The 16,636-nt window shown below is 31.9% G+C and overlaps 2 protein-coding genes across 3 annotated transcripts in view; one reads left to right on the forward strand and one right to left on the reverse strand.

Moving 5' to 3' along the window:
* The window catches only part of LOC139780683 (uncharacterized), a 29,111-nt gene extending 23,299 nt beyond the window's left edge, over positions 1–5,812 (forward strand). The window contains exons 6-7 of the mRNA XM_071719416.1: positions 72–174; positions 302–5,812. Coding sequence (XP_071575517.1) covers positions 72–174; positions 302–400 — 202 coding nt within the window. The 3' untranslated portion in view covers positions 401–5,812. The remainder of the gene's footprint in view (positions 1–71; positions 175–301) is intronic.
* A 1,095-nt stretch (positions 5,813–6,907) lies between these two features.
* LOC139780660 (uncharacterized) lies at positions 6,908–16,152 on the reverse strand. Of its 2 annotated transcripts, XM_071719392.1 has the most exons (15): positions 15,931–16,152; positions 15,474–15,536; positions 15,217–15,287; positions 14,974–15,112; positions 13,846–14,023; positions 13,613–13,726; positions 13,262–13,540; positions 9,864–13,031; positions 9,357–9,471; positions 8,371–8,584; positions 8,081–8,261; positions 7,707–7,892; positions 7,478–7,630; positions 7,293–7,391; positions 6,908–7,145 (listed from the first exon to the last, which is right to left on the reverse strand). In XM_071719392.1, exons 2-15 carry the CDS (start codon positions 15,474–15,476, stop codon positions 6,961–6,963), a joined length of 5,085 nt encoding a protein of 1,694 aa, XP_071575493.1. In that variant the 5' UTR covers positions 15,477–15,536; positions 15,931–16,152; the 3' UTR covers positions 6,908–6,960. The 2 variants fall into 2 exon arrangements, with proteins under 2 accessions (XP_071575493.1, XP_071575485.1); XM_071719384.1 differs by lacking the exon at positions 15,474–15,536.
* Between the last annotated feature and the right edge of the window lie 484 nt (positions 16,153–16,636).

Consider the following 16,636-nt stretch of genomic DNA (forward strand, 5'->3'; position numbering starts at 1 on the left):
GACCTTATTGATACGGATTCTTTACGGACTCCCAGCAAATATTACATTCGGCTTTTTTCTTCTCGTTGCAGCAATAACTGCGTCGACACGGTGGATGGTCCTGGCCGAGATCTGGAGCTAAGGCCGTTTAGCAACCGCTCTCTTATCTTCATGGCCAAGAATACTAACAGCTCGGTAAGATAAAGCTCGAGTCTCTATCGAGGCACTATCAATATATTAACGCCGTATAAATACGAAATGCAGATAATTTGCAACGATCACAGTAATAATAATACATCATCCGAAATATATCTCCTCTTAGGCGACGATAGAGCAGACGAGAATGCCCAACAGATATTGTCCAGAAACGGAGTCGATGAGGATGGCATCCATCAGCGAGAGCAAGCACTCGAGCCAATAGCGAATTACGTGACGCGTCGTCTGTATACAACGTTTTGCCGCGATGATTCGTTATCGGCGACGTACTCGAGATGTACGAATGATCGTCGAGTGAACTGCTCGATTAGCTGAAGGTAGTTTGAGACAGCAGCGGCCTTTAGTAGCCTTTATTAGCGAACTTGTTGGGAATATACCAACTGTTTGATTCAGCGAGTGATGAACCATCTTAACGCGGTGCTGAAAAAAAAATCGAGCACGTAAATCAAGCACGTTAATAATTTCTCTGAGCTGATGGCACGCACCGGCACGACGATGCCGGGCTTTCTTCGATTATTATATCGTTATGTCGAGACATTCCCGTATTGTCGCACTCGTGTCCTCCGTTTGATCGAACGTTTGACGCTCGTCGATTATCATGTATTCCTTCTACGAACGAACATCCCGATGAACGATTTGCGAAGAATAAATTTTTCATCCAAGTCTAAAAACGAAAAGGGACTTTGCACGAATAATGTGACGTTCGAAGACAAAACATTTCCGTAGATTCTTCTGTGAAGGTGACAGATTCGCGACCATTCAATGTTGTTTTTATAGCAAACGTTTGTATAGTATCGCGTCTTATTGTCATCACTCACTATCAACGAAGAGAAAGAGAAAGAAAAAAATAATACACGCATCAGTTGCAAAAGTAGTGCCTTTCTGCTCTCGTTTGTAAGAAAACAAATAGTTGTGGTACACCTGATCAAGAGAGATCAAATAGGAAAGGGGGGATAGAGAACGAGAAAATCGCCCGTCTATTTCTCTCACTAAAAATTCGCGACGAGCGTCGTTCAATTTGCTAACCGTGTTATGAGCGCAGGACGCTGATACACGCTAGTGACGAAATCTTCTTGTAAAACACGAAAATTAATAGCTGTAAAGCGCTGATAGTAGACAAGGTAATTGTCCTTTGATACTTGGTACGTATGATATTCACGCTCGATCCTAACTCCGTTTGTTATTCGTGAAAGACATTAATCTGATATATCTCCGGATATATATGACGATGATAAACATAAATGCATTCTGTGAGATATTTCATATGTTCTTGTGTCGCAGAGGTCTAATACATTGCGAGTAGATCAACAGCAACTTGCATTGTACTTTCACCGGGCTCTTCCAAAGAATGTTCGCGAACGCGATTGAACGTACCATTAGTATCAAAGGGTTAATGAACATATGTGTCTTATGTAGAAGTATCTAAGATTTAAATCTAGATTAAATCCGATGTCTTACCAGAAAGCAATAGTTCCCTAAGCACATATGAAGTACATTTTGCCGCTAAAAATAGAGATGCTATTTATTACTAATCAGTTAGAAAGTCTATTGACGTCAGATCGCCATCCGGCGTTGTACTGTTACATATTGACAAATATTTTCTCAAGACGTTTTGCTCCTGTAACGCGAAATATCGTTTACCAAATCTTAGGCACACAAAAATGACGTACTTATAGTGAATCAATTTTCATTTCCACATCTGTAAGCGGTAAAAATAAAAAGCGGAATTTAAAGCGCCGTTAGCTATTATTATAAAGTAGAGCAACAAATAAAGTAGAAGACGGTAAATTCAATGACTTTGTAAGCGCAGGGTTATAATTTGCTAACCTCGTGATAGAAAAACTGCAACTACATAATTTACCTCGTCTGTTTACACGGAAGAAAGTTAAATATGAAATTCAAAGAATTTCTAGCACTTTTTCGTCCTATTTATCTCGATTCCAGAACAATGAAATGAATACCGAATGATATACGCGTATATCATTTTAGATATTAATTCCGATTAATTATCATTTCTCATTAGCATTCGTCTCATACGTAAAATAAAGGAGTAAACATGCCGGCATTGTTAAATTATTTGGCAAACTCAAGGAAACTGCTATATCGTCTAATATTAAATTATATATTGATCATGCGCATCGTTCTCTCTTGTTTCGTTACTTATTTATTTATTTAGATGAAAGGCTTGGTCTCCAATTACATACACAATTGCAACCAGATTTATCATTTTTCTCACATTTCACTTTTCTATTCGAACCTTTCCAACTTTCCCTGATTTATGTAGCCTTAAAAGTGTTTTGTTAACAATGCAATAGAGTGGAATTGATGTGTATATTTGGAGATATCTCATCGCGTAGAAAGCTGAGCCTCCTTGTCACTTTGTCTCAGCTTCTTGTAAATAGTAAGTTATTTTATGTTAAAGAAAATCCCGAATCGTAAACTATATTAATTATTAAAATGAAAGCAACGTTTTCGTCGCGCCACGTCGTATTACGCTGTACTACGTTCCATCAGCCTGATACCTCATCGTACTACGATGCACTGCGCTTCAAAATAAAAACCAAAATGCATATTTTTATAATTATATAATTCGTTAAAAGAACATACCTGATGGGGTGACAGAAAAGGTACTGAAGATATTGAACGATGATTCAATAGTAATTTGTATATTTGTAGATACTCTCGAGTAAAAAAAAAAGAAAAGCTTCCAAACATCTTGTTTCATCTTTTTCACATTAATCACCCACCCGTCGCTCGTCGCTTTGAGACACATTTAATAATGATAATTATGACAACAAACGGCTTTCTCTATACAAACTACTCAATATTTCTGCTTACTACAAAGAGAAAGAGAGAGAAAAAGCTTAAAGTGTAAGAAACGAAAGCGTGGCCTAAACATTTATAAAAGCGAATACAAATGGTATTTTTATTATTTATAAATAGTCCTCATTAACAAAATGTATTCTAATTTAATTTCCCATATTTCATATTGTACGTGGTTCCTAATTTATTATTACTATATATATATATATATATATATATATATATATATATATATATATACATATATATATAATATACTATATAATAATAATGATGTATATTGTTGTTATTATTATTAGTATTATTAACTAATGTAATTATGACTATTTGTTTACTATTAGAAATTATTCTTATTATTTCAATAGAACTATTTAATAAGGACCTGTTTGTGAAAAGGAATGTATGAAATACACAGTATCGAAACGAGTGCTGAGAATAGAATGTGTGATTGTGTGCACTGTGTCAACATCCAAATCCAGAATGCGTATTTAAAGCGGAACCATCGGATGACACGAGAGGAAAAAAAAATAGCATTTGCTTCTAATTTCGTGCGTTTGATGCTATTTCTAAAGAACTTTGTCAGTAAAATATTCGCTGTAATACGTCAATATCTTGGAACTGGTACCTCCATTGTACGCATACATGTATAGCTAAACAGTAAAATTGACTGCCCTATATTTTGCACATGTTATGTTTCCTTCTGTTTCCAAATCGAACACGACAATATTAATTGTTCCATAAACACAAATTAGACATATGCGTAATTTGTTTCATTTGTATATCTGTGTATATGTAAGAAATAATCTTGAGTTTCTTTTAAAAAGAGCTGGATGTATGTTTCATTATATTAAAAAACATTTTGTTACGTATAAAATAGATGTACTATCGATGATCTTAGAGTTAAAAATCTCGGCGATATAAATCTAAGAAACATTTGTATTAGAAATTTTACATCTGTATTCAAGAGTAACGATTTTTTTGCTAATTAAACTATCATAGTTAACGGCAAAAAATTTCTCAAATATTCTAGGAATTTCATTAAAAGGAAACGATGTTTTATAATAAAAAGAAACAAAAGAAATAACGATCAAAGTTAAGTAATTACAATATTTGATATATTTATAGCAAATATGATGTACTTTGAAATACATTTTCCGTTAAAAATTATATAATATATTGTCGATTGCTAAATTCTGATACGTTGCAGGTTTGTCAATGAATATGTCGCATAATTGTTTTGTCATTGAACAATTTATTGTTGGAAGAATATTAGTTTGTGACATTGTAATTAAAAATACTCTATGATATTGACGAATTTGAAATCCTTGTCTCTTTCATGTCACCCGATGGTTAACTAGTATTTTCTACTAATCTAACGCTTTTCCCCGACTCGGCCGAATCCAGGCCGGTCAAAACGAGAGCCTTATTACGATTTGTATTTTGTAAATTGTCGTCGACAGAGATGATAAACGAAGCACTATGCTAACCAGCTTCGAGAGGGTAGCTAATTAATGTACCAGTGATGAAATTTTATTACATCAGGCAGCGTCGCGTATTGTATTCCGCGCGAAGATCACACAGATATTATAAAATAACGACACCAAAATATCATCCAAAAACAATGATACAAATGCCGTTTCCACCGCACCATCGATAATTATCTCTTACGATATAGTTGAGGTAAATAGTATTATTTAAATTATATCATGTTGAGTTAATTGTAATTTTAGACGTGTAAAATAACGCTATTAAACGATGTCACGCGGTTTCTTCTAGCCGAACAAAATATATTCGTCGGTCAAAATTACTTTATCACTCAAAATTGCTAATTAATTATTAGAATTCAACAGTTTCAACAGATTCGAGTACAAACTTCCCGTTTCGAAACTTTACAACTCGACTTTAATATATGACAAAATAAATTATGATATACTTTCCTTATTCTCCTTATTCCAAATTATACTTCTCGTCGACTTTTACATCGTAATTATGGATCTTGGCCCTGCGAAACTGCTAAGAGTCAGAATAAACTACGGTACAATCAATATTTCCGTAACGTTATCACTCTCAGTTTGCAATAGTAATGTGTGATATCGCTCGTTACATTGATGAACACCTATTAGATATAGTGATTAGTCAATATCAAAGCAATAACGTTCGTCATCATCATCATCAGCCAATGGCACCGTTTTAGAGTCTTATTCGAAATTTGCGAATTCTCGAAGGGAGAGATGTATTCTGATCTTTATTCCGCGTCACCATCCGATGGCTGGCTCTTAGAAATGACAATCTTCTTCGTGCAATGCTCGTTCTTTTGAGCATTTTATGACCAAGTGGATAATAGCGGGTACCCTCATCCAACGTACTAAGCCTCCATAGTATACTATATATCTTGACGTTAACATACCAAAGACATCAATTAATTTTGGACAAATTAGTTGTTTAGAAGGGTGAGAACAAGCGCGCGCGCGCGAAAGACAGAGGAAAGGAAAACGGCTGACAAATTGATCTAAAGTTACTAAACAGCATTTTAACGAAAATAAAAAAAAAAGAGATACCGATCGGCAATGTTGCATCAGAACATTGTTATTATTTTTGTAAAGACACCTTGTACATGTACTAACTTAGCGTGCTCTGTGGATGGAAACTTACGATATGTTAAATATTATCTATTATTATTAATATTATTATTGTATTATTATATTATATATTATTATTGCTACTATAATTACTTTTATCTCATCATTATTATATTAAAATAAAAACTATGAAATCTTGTTTGGAAATTTTTAAACAGCGTGAGTATTAATGTTTCACGCGTTTCACTCATTATATCTTTTTTTTTTTTTAATATTTATTCTGACACACACACACACACGTATCCAGTGACGTTATTCTTGTGATATATTCGGATAATACATTACAAAGTAGAAATAATACTCATTGAAACGATTTTATATCAACGTTTCTCCCGCAATGCCATTTTAGGAATGAAATTCAATTCAATATACCGTTTATTGTGTAACTGATCGGAACGTTATAGATATTCATCATTTAGATATCTCGTTTTACTACACTTTTCGCTGGATAGCAACAAAGAGTTTAAGAAATATAAAATGTAATTTTGGTAAAATCAAGTAAAAGAGACTGACAAAATGATCTGTATCTGTTATGTGTAATTCTTTTTGCAAAGAATCGACTCTAATTATGTTTTAATTCACGATCTATTTAAGTTACTATTTAGCTTAGTTATTTAGAAATGTTATTTCAAGCCTCTCTTTAAATGGAAATCGGGATTATCTTTGGGACATATAGCAGAGGAATTTCATACAAAAATAAGCGATATCAGAGACGTAATTTTACAATATTTATAAATAATATATATTATAAAATTATTTATATTTATAATTTTATAATATATAATGTATTGTTACAAAAGGAGATATTTGTTTCGAATCAAGGAAATATTTTAATATTTTATAACAAAACAAAATACGATTCTCTTCTAGCAACACTAAAACTAAAAAACAATTTTTTTACAACGTGCAGAATTATATAGCGTTTAAAAGAAAAAAAATTAATTCACATTTTAAAAATAAATATATATTAATATGTGAATTAATAGAATTAAATAAAATCAATTAGATTTGTATGAATCAAACGTTTAACAACAAATTATTGTAAATCGTAAAATTACACATCATGTAAACTATAATTCTGCTAAAACAATATAATACATGAATTGGACTATATCGAAAATTTGTAAGCATTAAGTGTTACATTCGTAACTGATACTTCATTTCTTATTGTAATTCTGCTTGATTTTCTGTTAGCAGATTACACAATGATCAAAAGATATATGTTACATTTATTCAATTCAATCGACATCTCATGTTTCATTTTGGATGTTTATTTAGCGTTTTGGTTCAGGTTATGAAAGATCTATAAGTAATTATTCCAAAACTTCGAATTACGTGCTTTTATAAACGCTTGTAACTGCGTGTTAACATTTGGCCTTAACGGTTTATTCGGCTCCCATTTTAACACACACGGTGCGACAACGTTGAATTTTTGTCTGGAAAGGCTGAGCAATGCAGATATTATGCCCTCTTGTTGATCGTGTGAACCTGTTTAAAAATGAATCAGATCACATATGTATATTATAAACACACACACACACACACACACACACACACACACACACACACACACACACACACACGTTATGTTGCATAATGAAAACTAGCTTTTCATAGAAAACGAAGGTGTATCACCTTGGCCAGATTTGATGAGGTCACAGAGCTGTTCACTAATCTCACTAATCTTCACGGCATTGTCTTCATTTTCTGATGTAAATGCGCGCAGAAGCCTTCCTGTAAATATATAATATAATATCAGTGAGATACATTAGTATTCTTTCGTCAAAAAGTAGTACAATAAACGAAAAAAATAAGTGTACCGAGTAAAGAAAGTGCACTATATATACAGGGATGCTCATTTCTTATGATCATTGGCAATAGAGAAGGTTCAATAATATTTTTATATGTCCAAGACGAGCCTCCTTTCTTCGCAACAAGTATAATAGCCGTATCTAAGCCATCGACTCGTTCAGCTAAACATAATAAAATATAATTTGCAATTAATTAATATAATTCCGTAGAGAAACGTGACGCGAAAAATGTTCTTACCTTTAAGAGTAGTTATAAGTTCCTTAACAATATCACTTGTTGTTTCTTGGCTAAAATTATATTTATAAAATCTTGATAGGTAGTCTTTTAATACGTTTAATTTCTGTACTGACGGCTTCTGAACTGAATAAGGATTTTCAATTTGCAGCGAGCTGATGAGAAAGGCTATACACTTCGGTAATATTCCTGTAAGAATTCGACATTTATAAGAATAAATTTACATCGTGTATCACAAGAGATGTAATTTTGTGCATAGAGATTTAAATGATCAGAGCCGAAAATATTCATCATTGCTCAGTGATGTGAATCAGAATTTATCATTATTTCTCTCGACAAGATAAATAGTTTGTCTTGCATCCTAGGACGTACGATACCTTTGTTAGCCTCGGCGTTTGGAAGAACTTCAGGCCAGCACGTTAATACTGTATACAAAACCCCTATTGACTTGAGACCCATGCAATAGAGAGCATTGCAGCACATCATGCGTACTTTTTCTCTGTCCTTCTGAAGACGTGACAGGACGACATAAATCCGCGTGAGCAAGCTAACTGGGATCTACATGTGCGAAAGTGTTAACATTAATTTGTGAATCGAAAGTATCGCTTTGCTATTGTAACAACCTAATTTAATTTGTTATATTATATTAGACAAATAAAATATAAACCTTCATCATAGACTTATCAACGATAAGTCTAAACAGATTGTATTCGATGGCGGCTTGTACGAAATAAATCACCGTTGGTTTCGACACCTCCAAATCGATCAATAACGCTATGATCTTCTGCTCAAATTTTGTCATCAATGGTGCCGGAGGAGTAAATGACTTATCCAAAGCTTCATCATAATCGACCTCCTCCAATAAAAACTCTACTATGCATCTAAAATGATCACAAGAGAAATATTATTTTCTTGTCTCTTTTTTTAACAAGCAAACTTCTAACTTAATTAAATTTTTTAAATGACGGATATCTAATACATACATAACACATATTATATTACATTATATTAATTCATATATTATATATTATAATTCATTGTATATACATTTATTATATATTTTTTATAGATATATATGTAATATATACATATATATTATATGTATGTAAAATATGTATTATATTTAGTCCACAAAAAGCTTTTCTTTTTCAATCGTTTATACAAGGTATATCTGAAATAAGCCGCAATATTTTAAATATATTTATTTTTAAAAACAAAAAAAGCTTTGTGTAAACATCCTAAAATCTTTAAATTTTCTACTATTGCTATCTTATTTCAAGCTTCTTATTTCATTAGAACATCAGACATATCGATGCTATATCAGAAATACAGTAGTATTCAATCTAAACAGCCAATTTCTACAAAATGCATTATTTTGGAATATTATTCTTTGTATAACTAGAATTAGAAAATTAAAGTTGCAATAATGGAAAATCAAAAGATTTTAGAGTTTTTTTGTTTATATAAAAATTTTCTTTGTTTTCATTTATTAAACATATATCTAAAATACTGCCACTAATTTTAGGTTCTTTCTGTATATATATTACTAATTTAAACAATATAATATTTCTATCCTATTGAACATAATTAAATATATATACAATTTCGTCTGAACATTTGCATATTTAATAGATCACAAAATGTCATACTAACTTGGCTATGATACGAGGTCCGCATGTACTTCCTAATTTTTTTATTATATCGTCATGTATAGCCTCTTCCCAGGCACTGCTTATAAGTCTTCGTAGTTGCTTTTTAACAAATCGGTCTGAAACATATATAGAATTATATTAGTAATCTTGTTCAGCAATTAAAGGGGCAATGTATTTTAGGAGAAAGCATTTAAATTTAAGCGTTTTTTTTTAACTTTTTTAAGAAAATACATATTGATCTCTCTTTATAAAACTTTATGTACATGTTTATCAATTATTTACATGTATTAAAAGTCTATTATATGAATCTAAAATATAGACCATTAGACAATTTGGACATAAATGTAAATATACATATATAGCAACCGTTGCTTCAAAGAAAATCAAACAAGAAACATTCAAAAATTATTTTTGTCAAGTCAATATGTATTTTTATTTAAAAAAAATACTTGCTCTTTCATGCGTTTTGAGAACTACTACTTCTTTAAGTCATATTTTTGTTACGTACCTGTTATTTTAATGACGCCTTCTATTTGTACATGTGTCATCTTGTATTTTTTGACACGTTTCTGGTTAATATATTTAATTAATTGTAACTTTGGCGTCTGGAGTTTCTCCTCGACTTCATGAGTGGCATCGATAAATTTCGTTTCTTTATCTCCATTTGTTTCATTATTAACGCATGTTTCTTCCTTTATTTCAACGAAAAATTCTTTCGTATCATTTGTATCATTTGTATAATCAACAATGATACCACTATCTCTTGGTGATGGTGAACGTAGAACTTCAGTAGCTCCGTCAGATACATTGCTATTATTATGACTTTTATTTCGCGTTGCTTCCGACACGTTTGATCGGTCGTGTAGAACTGACGACTCGCATTTCGAAATCACATCCTTTGATATTTTGTGATCGTCATGACTCTCATTTCCAAGCGTTTCCAAATCTTCATAAGCGGTCGGCGTTATCTCTTTTTTAATTTTTCGCATTGCTTCCGACACGTTTGATCGGTCGTGTAGAACTGACGACTCGCCATTCGAAATCACATCCTTTGATATTTTGTGATCGTCATGACTCTTATTTCCAAGTGTTTCCAAATCTTCATTAGCGGTCGGCGTTATCTCTTTTTTATTTTTATTTGTTTTCAATGCTTTGGTAAGCCTATCTTTTTTACAGAGGATACTGGAGTTTGACTGAGCTTTGAGTCGCAACGTCAATGGAACTGATTCTGAATCGTCCGAATCGTCTGCATCGTTTGCGATATTATTATGTAATACGTTCGGCTCGTCATTGTTGTTCGATGTCTCTCCTATTACTCTATCCATTGAGATACTTCTGTTGTTTGTATCTTTAATCAAGACGTCATCACATTTTTCAAATTTAGAAAGACGCTTGGTATTGATAGCAGACAGAGCGATATCATTATTTTGAAGACAATTTTCAGTACTCGTCAAATCTTCGTCTTTTACAGGCCTTCCGTCAATACTATTTGTTTCGGTAGACTTGACGTTTTTCTCATCACATTTCTCATTTATTGTACTTTTTTTGCTTTTAGTTAATAAATTACTTTTCCGAATACCTAGTTGTGGAATTCCATTACTTTTTTGAGTCATTAAGCTAGCTATATTTCTTATTGTGCTATGTGTAATATTATTTTCGTTGATGCTGAATTGAGAAACTGACGTTTTTGGAGTATGCGCAATTCGTAATTTTTTCACCGGTTCATAATCGTCAGAGCATAATTTATTGTCTTCTTGTTTATTTATGGACTCTATTCGTGTATTCAATTTCTTCTTTAAATCATTTATACTATTTTCTAATGAGCGACCGCCACTCTCCTCCTCATTTTCAATTCGCGATTTTTTCGCTAAATTATTGTACTCAAAGCCATGGTCGGAATATGATTCAATATTCTCATGCTTATTTATGGGCAAATTTGCTCGCGTTTTTCTTTTTAAGTTTCGAATTTTCTTTAATAGGCGATTTTCCTTAATATCGGTAACTTTACCTTTTTGTATATTTTTTCTCTTTATTTTATTTTCCTCTGCATTAATATCAATAATTTTGCTATCGGCATGGTTAATGGAATTTTCGTCTTTAGATAAGGATGTTCTTTCGGTTATTGTTTGGTTATCCATAGCTTCTATATTATCTTTGCTTAAGAGATTATCACTCGCGTATATTTCGCCAATCTTATCTTTATGTATATTTTGGCCCTTATTTATTTTATTTTTTTCTGCATTAATATCGACGATTTTGCCATCAGCATGATCAGTAGAATTTTCATTCTTAGATAAGAATATCGTTCCAGTTTTCGTTTGATTATCCATATCGCTAGCTTTTATATTAGGTTTGTTTAAAAGATTATTGCTTGCGTGTATTTCGCCAACCTTATCTTTTATATGTATATTTTGGCCCTTATTTTTTATTTTATTTTTTTCTGCATTAATATCGACGATTTTGCCAGCAGTATGATAAGTGGAATGTTTATCGTTAGATAAAAATATCGTTCCAGTTTTCGTTTGATTATCCATGCCGATAGTTTTTAAATCTTCTTTGTTTAAAAGATTGTCCACACTTGCGTATATTTCATCAACCTTATCCTCGTGTATATTTTTTCCCTTATTTCTCATTTCAATTTCTTCTGGATTAATTTCAACGATTTTGCTATAAGTATGATCGGTGTAATTTTCATCGCTAAATAATATCGTTTCAGTTCCTGTTTTATTATCCACATCCATAGCTTCTACATTATCTTTATCTAAGGAATTGTCGTTTACAGATTCATCGGCACTTAAATATGATGTTAAACTATCTTCGACAGATGCAACTTCTGTTGAATGCAATGTACTTTTTTCGTGAGAAACAAACTCTCTTTTGTCAAATTCATCAGTGTCGTTAAGAGACGTATTGGATGTATCCGAAAATAAATTATTTTTATGTACAGACAACGTATGCTCACATTGTGAAATATCAATCGTCTTCGCAGCATTCTCAGTGTTATTACAAAACGTATCTCGTAGTTGATACTTTTCATTGCGATTTTCAATTTTGCACAAACATGTGTTTTTGCACGCATTACTGTTGTGCAGTTGTTGTCTCCTATTCAGCTTTGCCTTTTTCATACTACAGATAAACGGTTCCGAATCGATATTTCGTTTGTTTCTAGAACACGTCTCTCTTTTCTCATCGTAATATTCTGCCATACTTTTACAGATTATAGATATCAGATTCGTGTTTAATGAGATATCATCCTTACAATTTTTACTGCAACGACAACAAGAATTGTTATCTACTTTCTCCTTCAGTCTTCGAAACTTCTTCATTTTACTTTCTAATAACTGAATTTTTTTCTCCATTTCTTTGATAGACGAAGAGTGTTTGACTAGTAAATTGTCAGAGCAGAAATTTTCCCTTGCATAATTACTTTTTTGAGGCAAAGTAAGTGTTGTAGGAATTGAGCCGAGATTATTGGGTGAACTGCCTACAACTGGTATATGTAAAATGTCCATATTGCTTAATTCAACATTTTCACAAATTTGCGCCATCGCGGATGACTGTTCTGATTGAAATTTTGAATTGTCAACTATTGAATTGCTATATGAACTGGGTTGTGGCACAGATGTCCTAGAGAGAGCGTCTTCATTCATTTTATTTGTAGAGTCCGGGTACGTACCTAAAGATTTTAAAAAATATAAAAAAGTATATACATATATATATCTATATATATATATATATATATATATATATATATATATATAATAGTGTAATGCAATATATGTAAATAATGTAACATAGATATAATATAAAAGAATATACATGTAGAAATGTATTTTAATGTATTATGTTTATATATATGTATATATACGAGTAATATGACAATGCATTAAAATCATTGCTACTTACTGGGTAATGAACACAGCGGCGAAAAAATCTTTTTCGATAGAGGAGACAAATCTCTCTCAATTAATTCTGGGAATGTGCTCATGGTTTTGCATATCTTTTCAGGAGTTAAATCCGGGGACAAATGAGCTTCACATTTTGCACAAAACAATGGATGTGGATCGTCTTTTATGTTATAAAATTCGTCAGTCAAAATGCTTTTGTCTTGGACTTTGCGTTTTACGCTCAATTCGTTATCGCCCAATGATACATTAATACCGATATCTGAAGTTGATTTAGTACCTGGGAATATTAATTCACACAGTAAGAATATAACAGAATAGAGAAAACATTTGCTTTTAGTTTTGTACTTACCTATACTTGGTTTAGCTATATCAGAGTCTGTAGAAATTATCTTTTTCTCCTTTTTCTTGGGTGTGGATACTGCTTTTGACTTTTTAAATTCATGTTCTAAATCTTTAATTTTGCCTGTAAAGAAAGAATGGATCTTATCTTTAAACGTGAATGAACAAATTTAATATTCTGTATTTATCAAATAATAAATAATAATAAAAAATGTACGAAAGAAATATTTATTTGGTCGCTACCTTCAAAATCTGACTTTTGCACCTCGTATTCCACAACTTTAGCAGAACATTCGTCCTCCAGCTCTTTTATTTTACATTCTAATTGTTGTATAGTCTGTTTATCTGCAGCTGTTTTTATCTCATATTCATTTATCTTGTTTCCTAACTCTTGTTCTCTTTTTTTGTCTTCTCCAATTTTCTGAATTTTTAAAAATATTATTGCCAACATATAAAACACGACAATAAATAAAATAAAAAACGACTCGCTTATAGAAAAATCTAATCAGAGACATTCACGTCAATATGAGCAGTCAGTATGAGCAAACAAGCGCAGATATATAAAGCGACATAATTATACACTAATATAACATTCATATTTTTAATCTCTACCAGTCTGATATTATAGCTAACATTTATTTACAAAGAATTAAAAAAAGAAACCAAAATTAATACTATAAATAACTATACATATGTTACAAACATATATATCTGTTCATTGTAAATTTTGTATAGTACTAAAATCTGCGCTCGCCGGTACATATTGATGTAAAATGATTTTTCCAGACAAAATTAAAGCGTATCAGTTAACAAAAACAATAGAAACAATTAACCTTTCAAGCCAATAGTCACCGAAACTTGCTTAGTCATACATAAAAAATTTCATTATCCGCAACATCCCAAAAATGATTTTGCAAGCGTTACCTCTTAATAAGTTATCACTGTGATTTTATCTGATAAAATTTACTTAATAGAACCTATGAACCTGTTTCTTTTTCTCTCCTTTTTTACTACTTAGCATGATGTATGCTTGTCAAAAGCACAGTGAACTTCATTAATGTGATCTAACAAGATCACAGGATTTTCCGAGAGCCGAATTTGAATAATCATCAATATTAAACATGATTATCAAAATTGACTACTTTAGAATTCAAATCGTGAATAAACATAACAAAATTTGTAATACGTGCCACAAATGGATACAACGCTTACACGTCGATACTCAGTTTTATAATTTTGCATGTTTCTAAATATCAGCTTGAAAAGTTGCAATTCTTTTGTATTTACAGAAGGCCATTATTAAATTATTTTATGAATAATTTAAAAGTATACTAATAATAAATAAATAATCTAGAATATTATATTATTTACAAGTTCCAACTCCCTTATTTTGTACATAGAAGATGTATAGTTTGTTATCATGTGTTTAGTGTCCTTCTTCGCATTTTCCAAATCTGATTTCAAATCATCAATTTGCTTCGTATTTTTAGTATACTGCTTAATTAAATCACTGAAATAGATAAAAATTCTATTAAACTTCTTCATGATATTTGTATCATATATATTGATAGCATATCAAAATTAATCTAATAAAAAAACACAGGAAACACTTACTGCGTCTTACACATTTTCTGTTTCAATAAAAAAATTGAATCTTTTTCTCTCTTTATCTTATAATCGTCTTCCTGAAAATCATTTCTTGATTAAATCATGTCCCTCAAACGATTGACAAAAAAATGTTGCAAAAATAGCCCGGAAAACACAGAAATCCCATAGTACATAAAATGTTTTTTAATACGCTTGTACTTTAATCGACATAAAAATAAAGCGAAAGATAAGGAGAAGAAAACAGCAATAATAATTATAATCACCATTGATTTTTCTCAGTAAGTAGTATAAAATCAATTCTTTCTGACAGAATTATGTTGCACTTTCTGCACTCCAAAAAAAAAATATAAGTACAATTAGACACTAAAGAAAAAGAAAAGAAAGATGAAAAATACATGATATTCAGTTAAATTTGCAAAAAAGCAAATCTACAGGAAGACAAAAACGACCACGCTACCGGCATGTCAGCGTGATCGCGAAAGCTTTCCGGCCGTTGAAAAAGTTTTGAGGGACAAAATATATGCTTTATCTGTTTATAAGCTTGACAATTCGGATTAGGAGAAATTTTTAAAAAATATTTAAAAAGAGTAGTTGTGCTTTTCATACACATAGAATTAGAATCTAATGTTACAACCTAACCTAACTTAACCTCACATTGTCGAACGTGCGTCCTCGCGCGATTAAAGTCGCTTAAGAAAATGCACCGTTTCTTATACTCACGATGTCCGTGATATTGTGAAAATCCGTGATGTTGTTGTCCATATTGCATTAAAGGGTAGCACGTAATACTTATTTCGGAAAACTGTCGATTCTCGCACATTACTCCACGCGAAATACCGACACTTTTCCCGCTGTTAATTTTCATGTGCTTGCACCTTTTGCACTCAGAATCTGTACTTTCTCTCTCTCTCTCTCTCTCTCTCTCTCTCTCTCTCTCTCTCTCTCTCTCTCTCTCTCTCTCTCTCTCTCTCTCTCTCTCTCTCTCTCTCTCTCTCTCTCTCTCTCTCTCTCTCTCTCTCTCTCTCTCTCTCTCTCTCTCTCTCTCTCTCTCTCTCTCTCTCTCTCTCTCTCTCCCTCTCCCTCTCCCTCTCCCTCTCCCTCTCCCTCTCCCTCTCTCTCTCTCTCTCTCTCTCTCTCTCTCTCTCTCTCTCTCCTTTTTCCCAGCACCCGAATATATATTTATCTCGTTTTACATTAATCCCGTGCAAACAATTTTTGGATTTCAAGCAACAAACAATTGTGCTACCACAAATAGAGCTGTACAATAGCCAATCAACGCTTGATGCTTTTTTTAATGAAATTGATTAGTTTTTCAATGCTTTTAGATTCGATTAATCGAATCTAATTTCAGACTCGATTAATCTCCATATCGATAATTTTTTTGTTCAATATTACAACAAATTTCGATATCTGAGCATATGACAAA

The sequence above is a fragment of the Temnothorax nylanderi genome, unplaced genomic scaffold (genome assembly GCF_030848795.1).
Source record: "Temnothorax nylanderi isolate EJ_2023f unplaced genomic scaffold, tnyl_v1.0 TNYL_tig0007_pilon, whole genome shotgun sequence".
Classification (NCBI taxonomy): Eukaryota; Metazoa; Arthropoda; class Insecta; order Hymenoptera; family Formicidae; genus Temnothorax; species Temnothorax nylanderi.

Excerpts from the sequence above, each read along its gene's own strand:
- LOC139780660 (XM_071719384.1), bottom strand. The coding sequence starts at position 15,972 with ATGGACAACAACATCACGGATTTTCACAATATCACGGACATC. Across the intron at positions 8,585-9,356 it reads GGACCTCGTATCATAGCCAA|ATGCATAGTAGAGTTTTTAT; the intron begins GTTAGTATGACA and ends TGATCATTTTAG. Across the intron at positions 7,631-7,706 it reads ACTTATAACTACTCTTAAAG|CTGAACGAGTCGATGGCTTA; the intron begins GTAAGAACATTT and ends TATTATGTTTAG.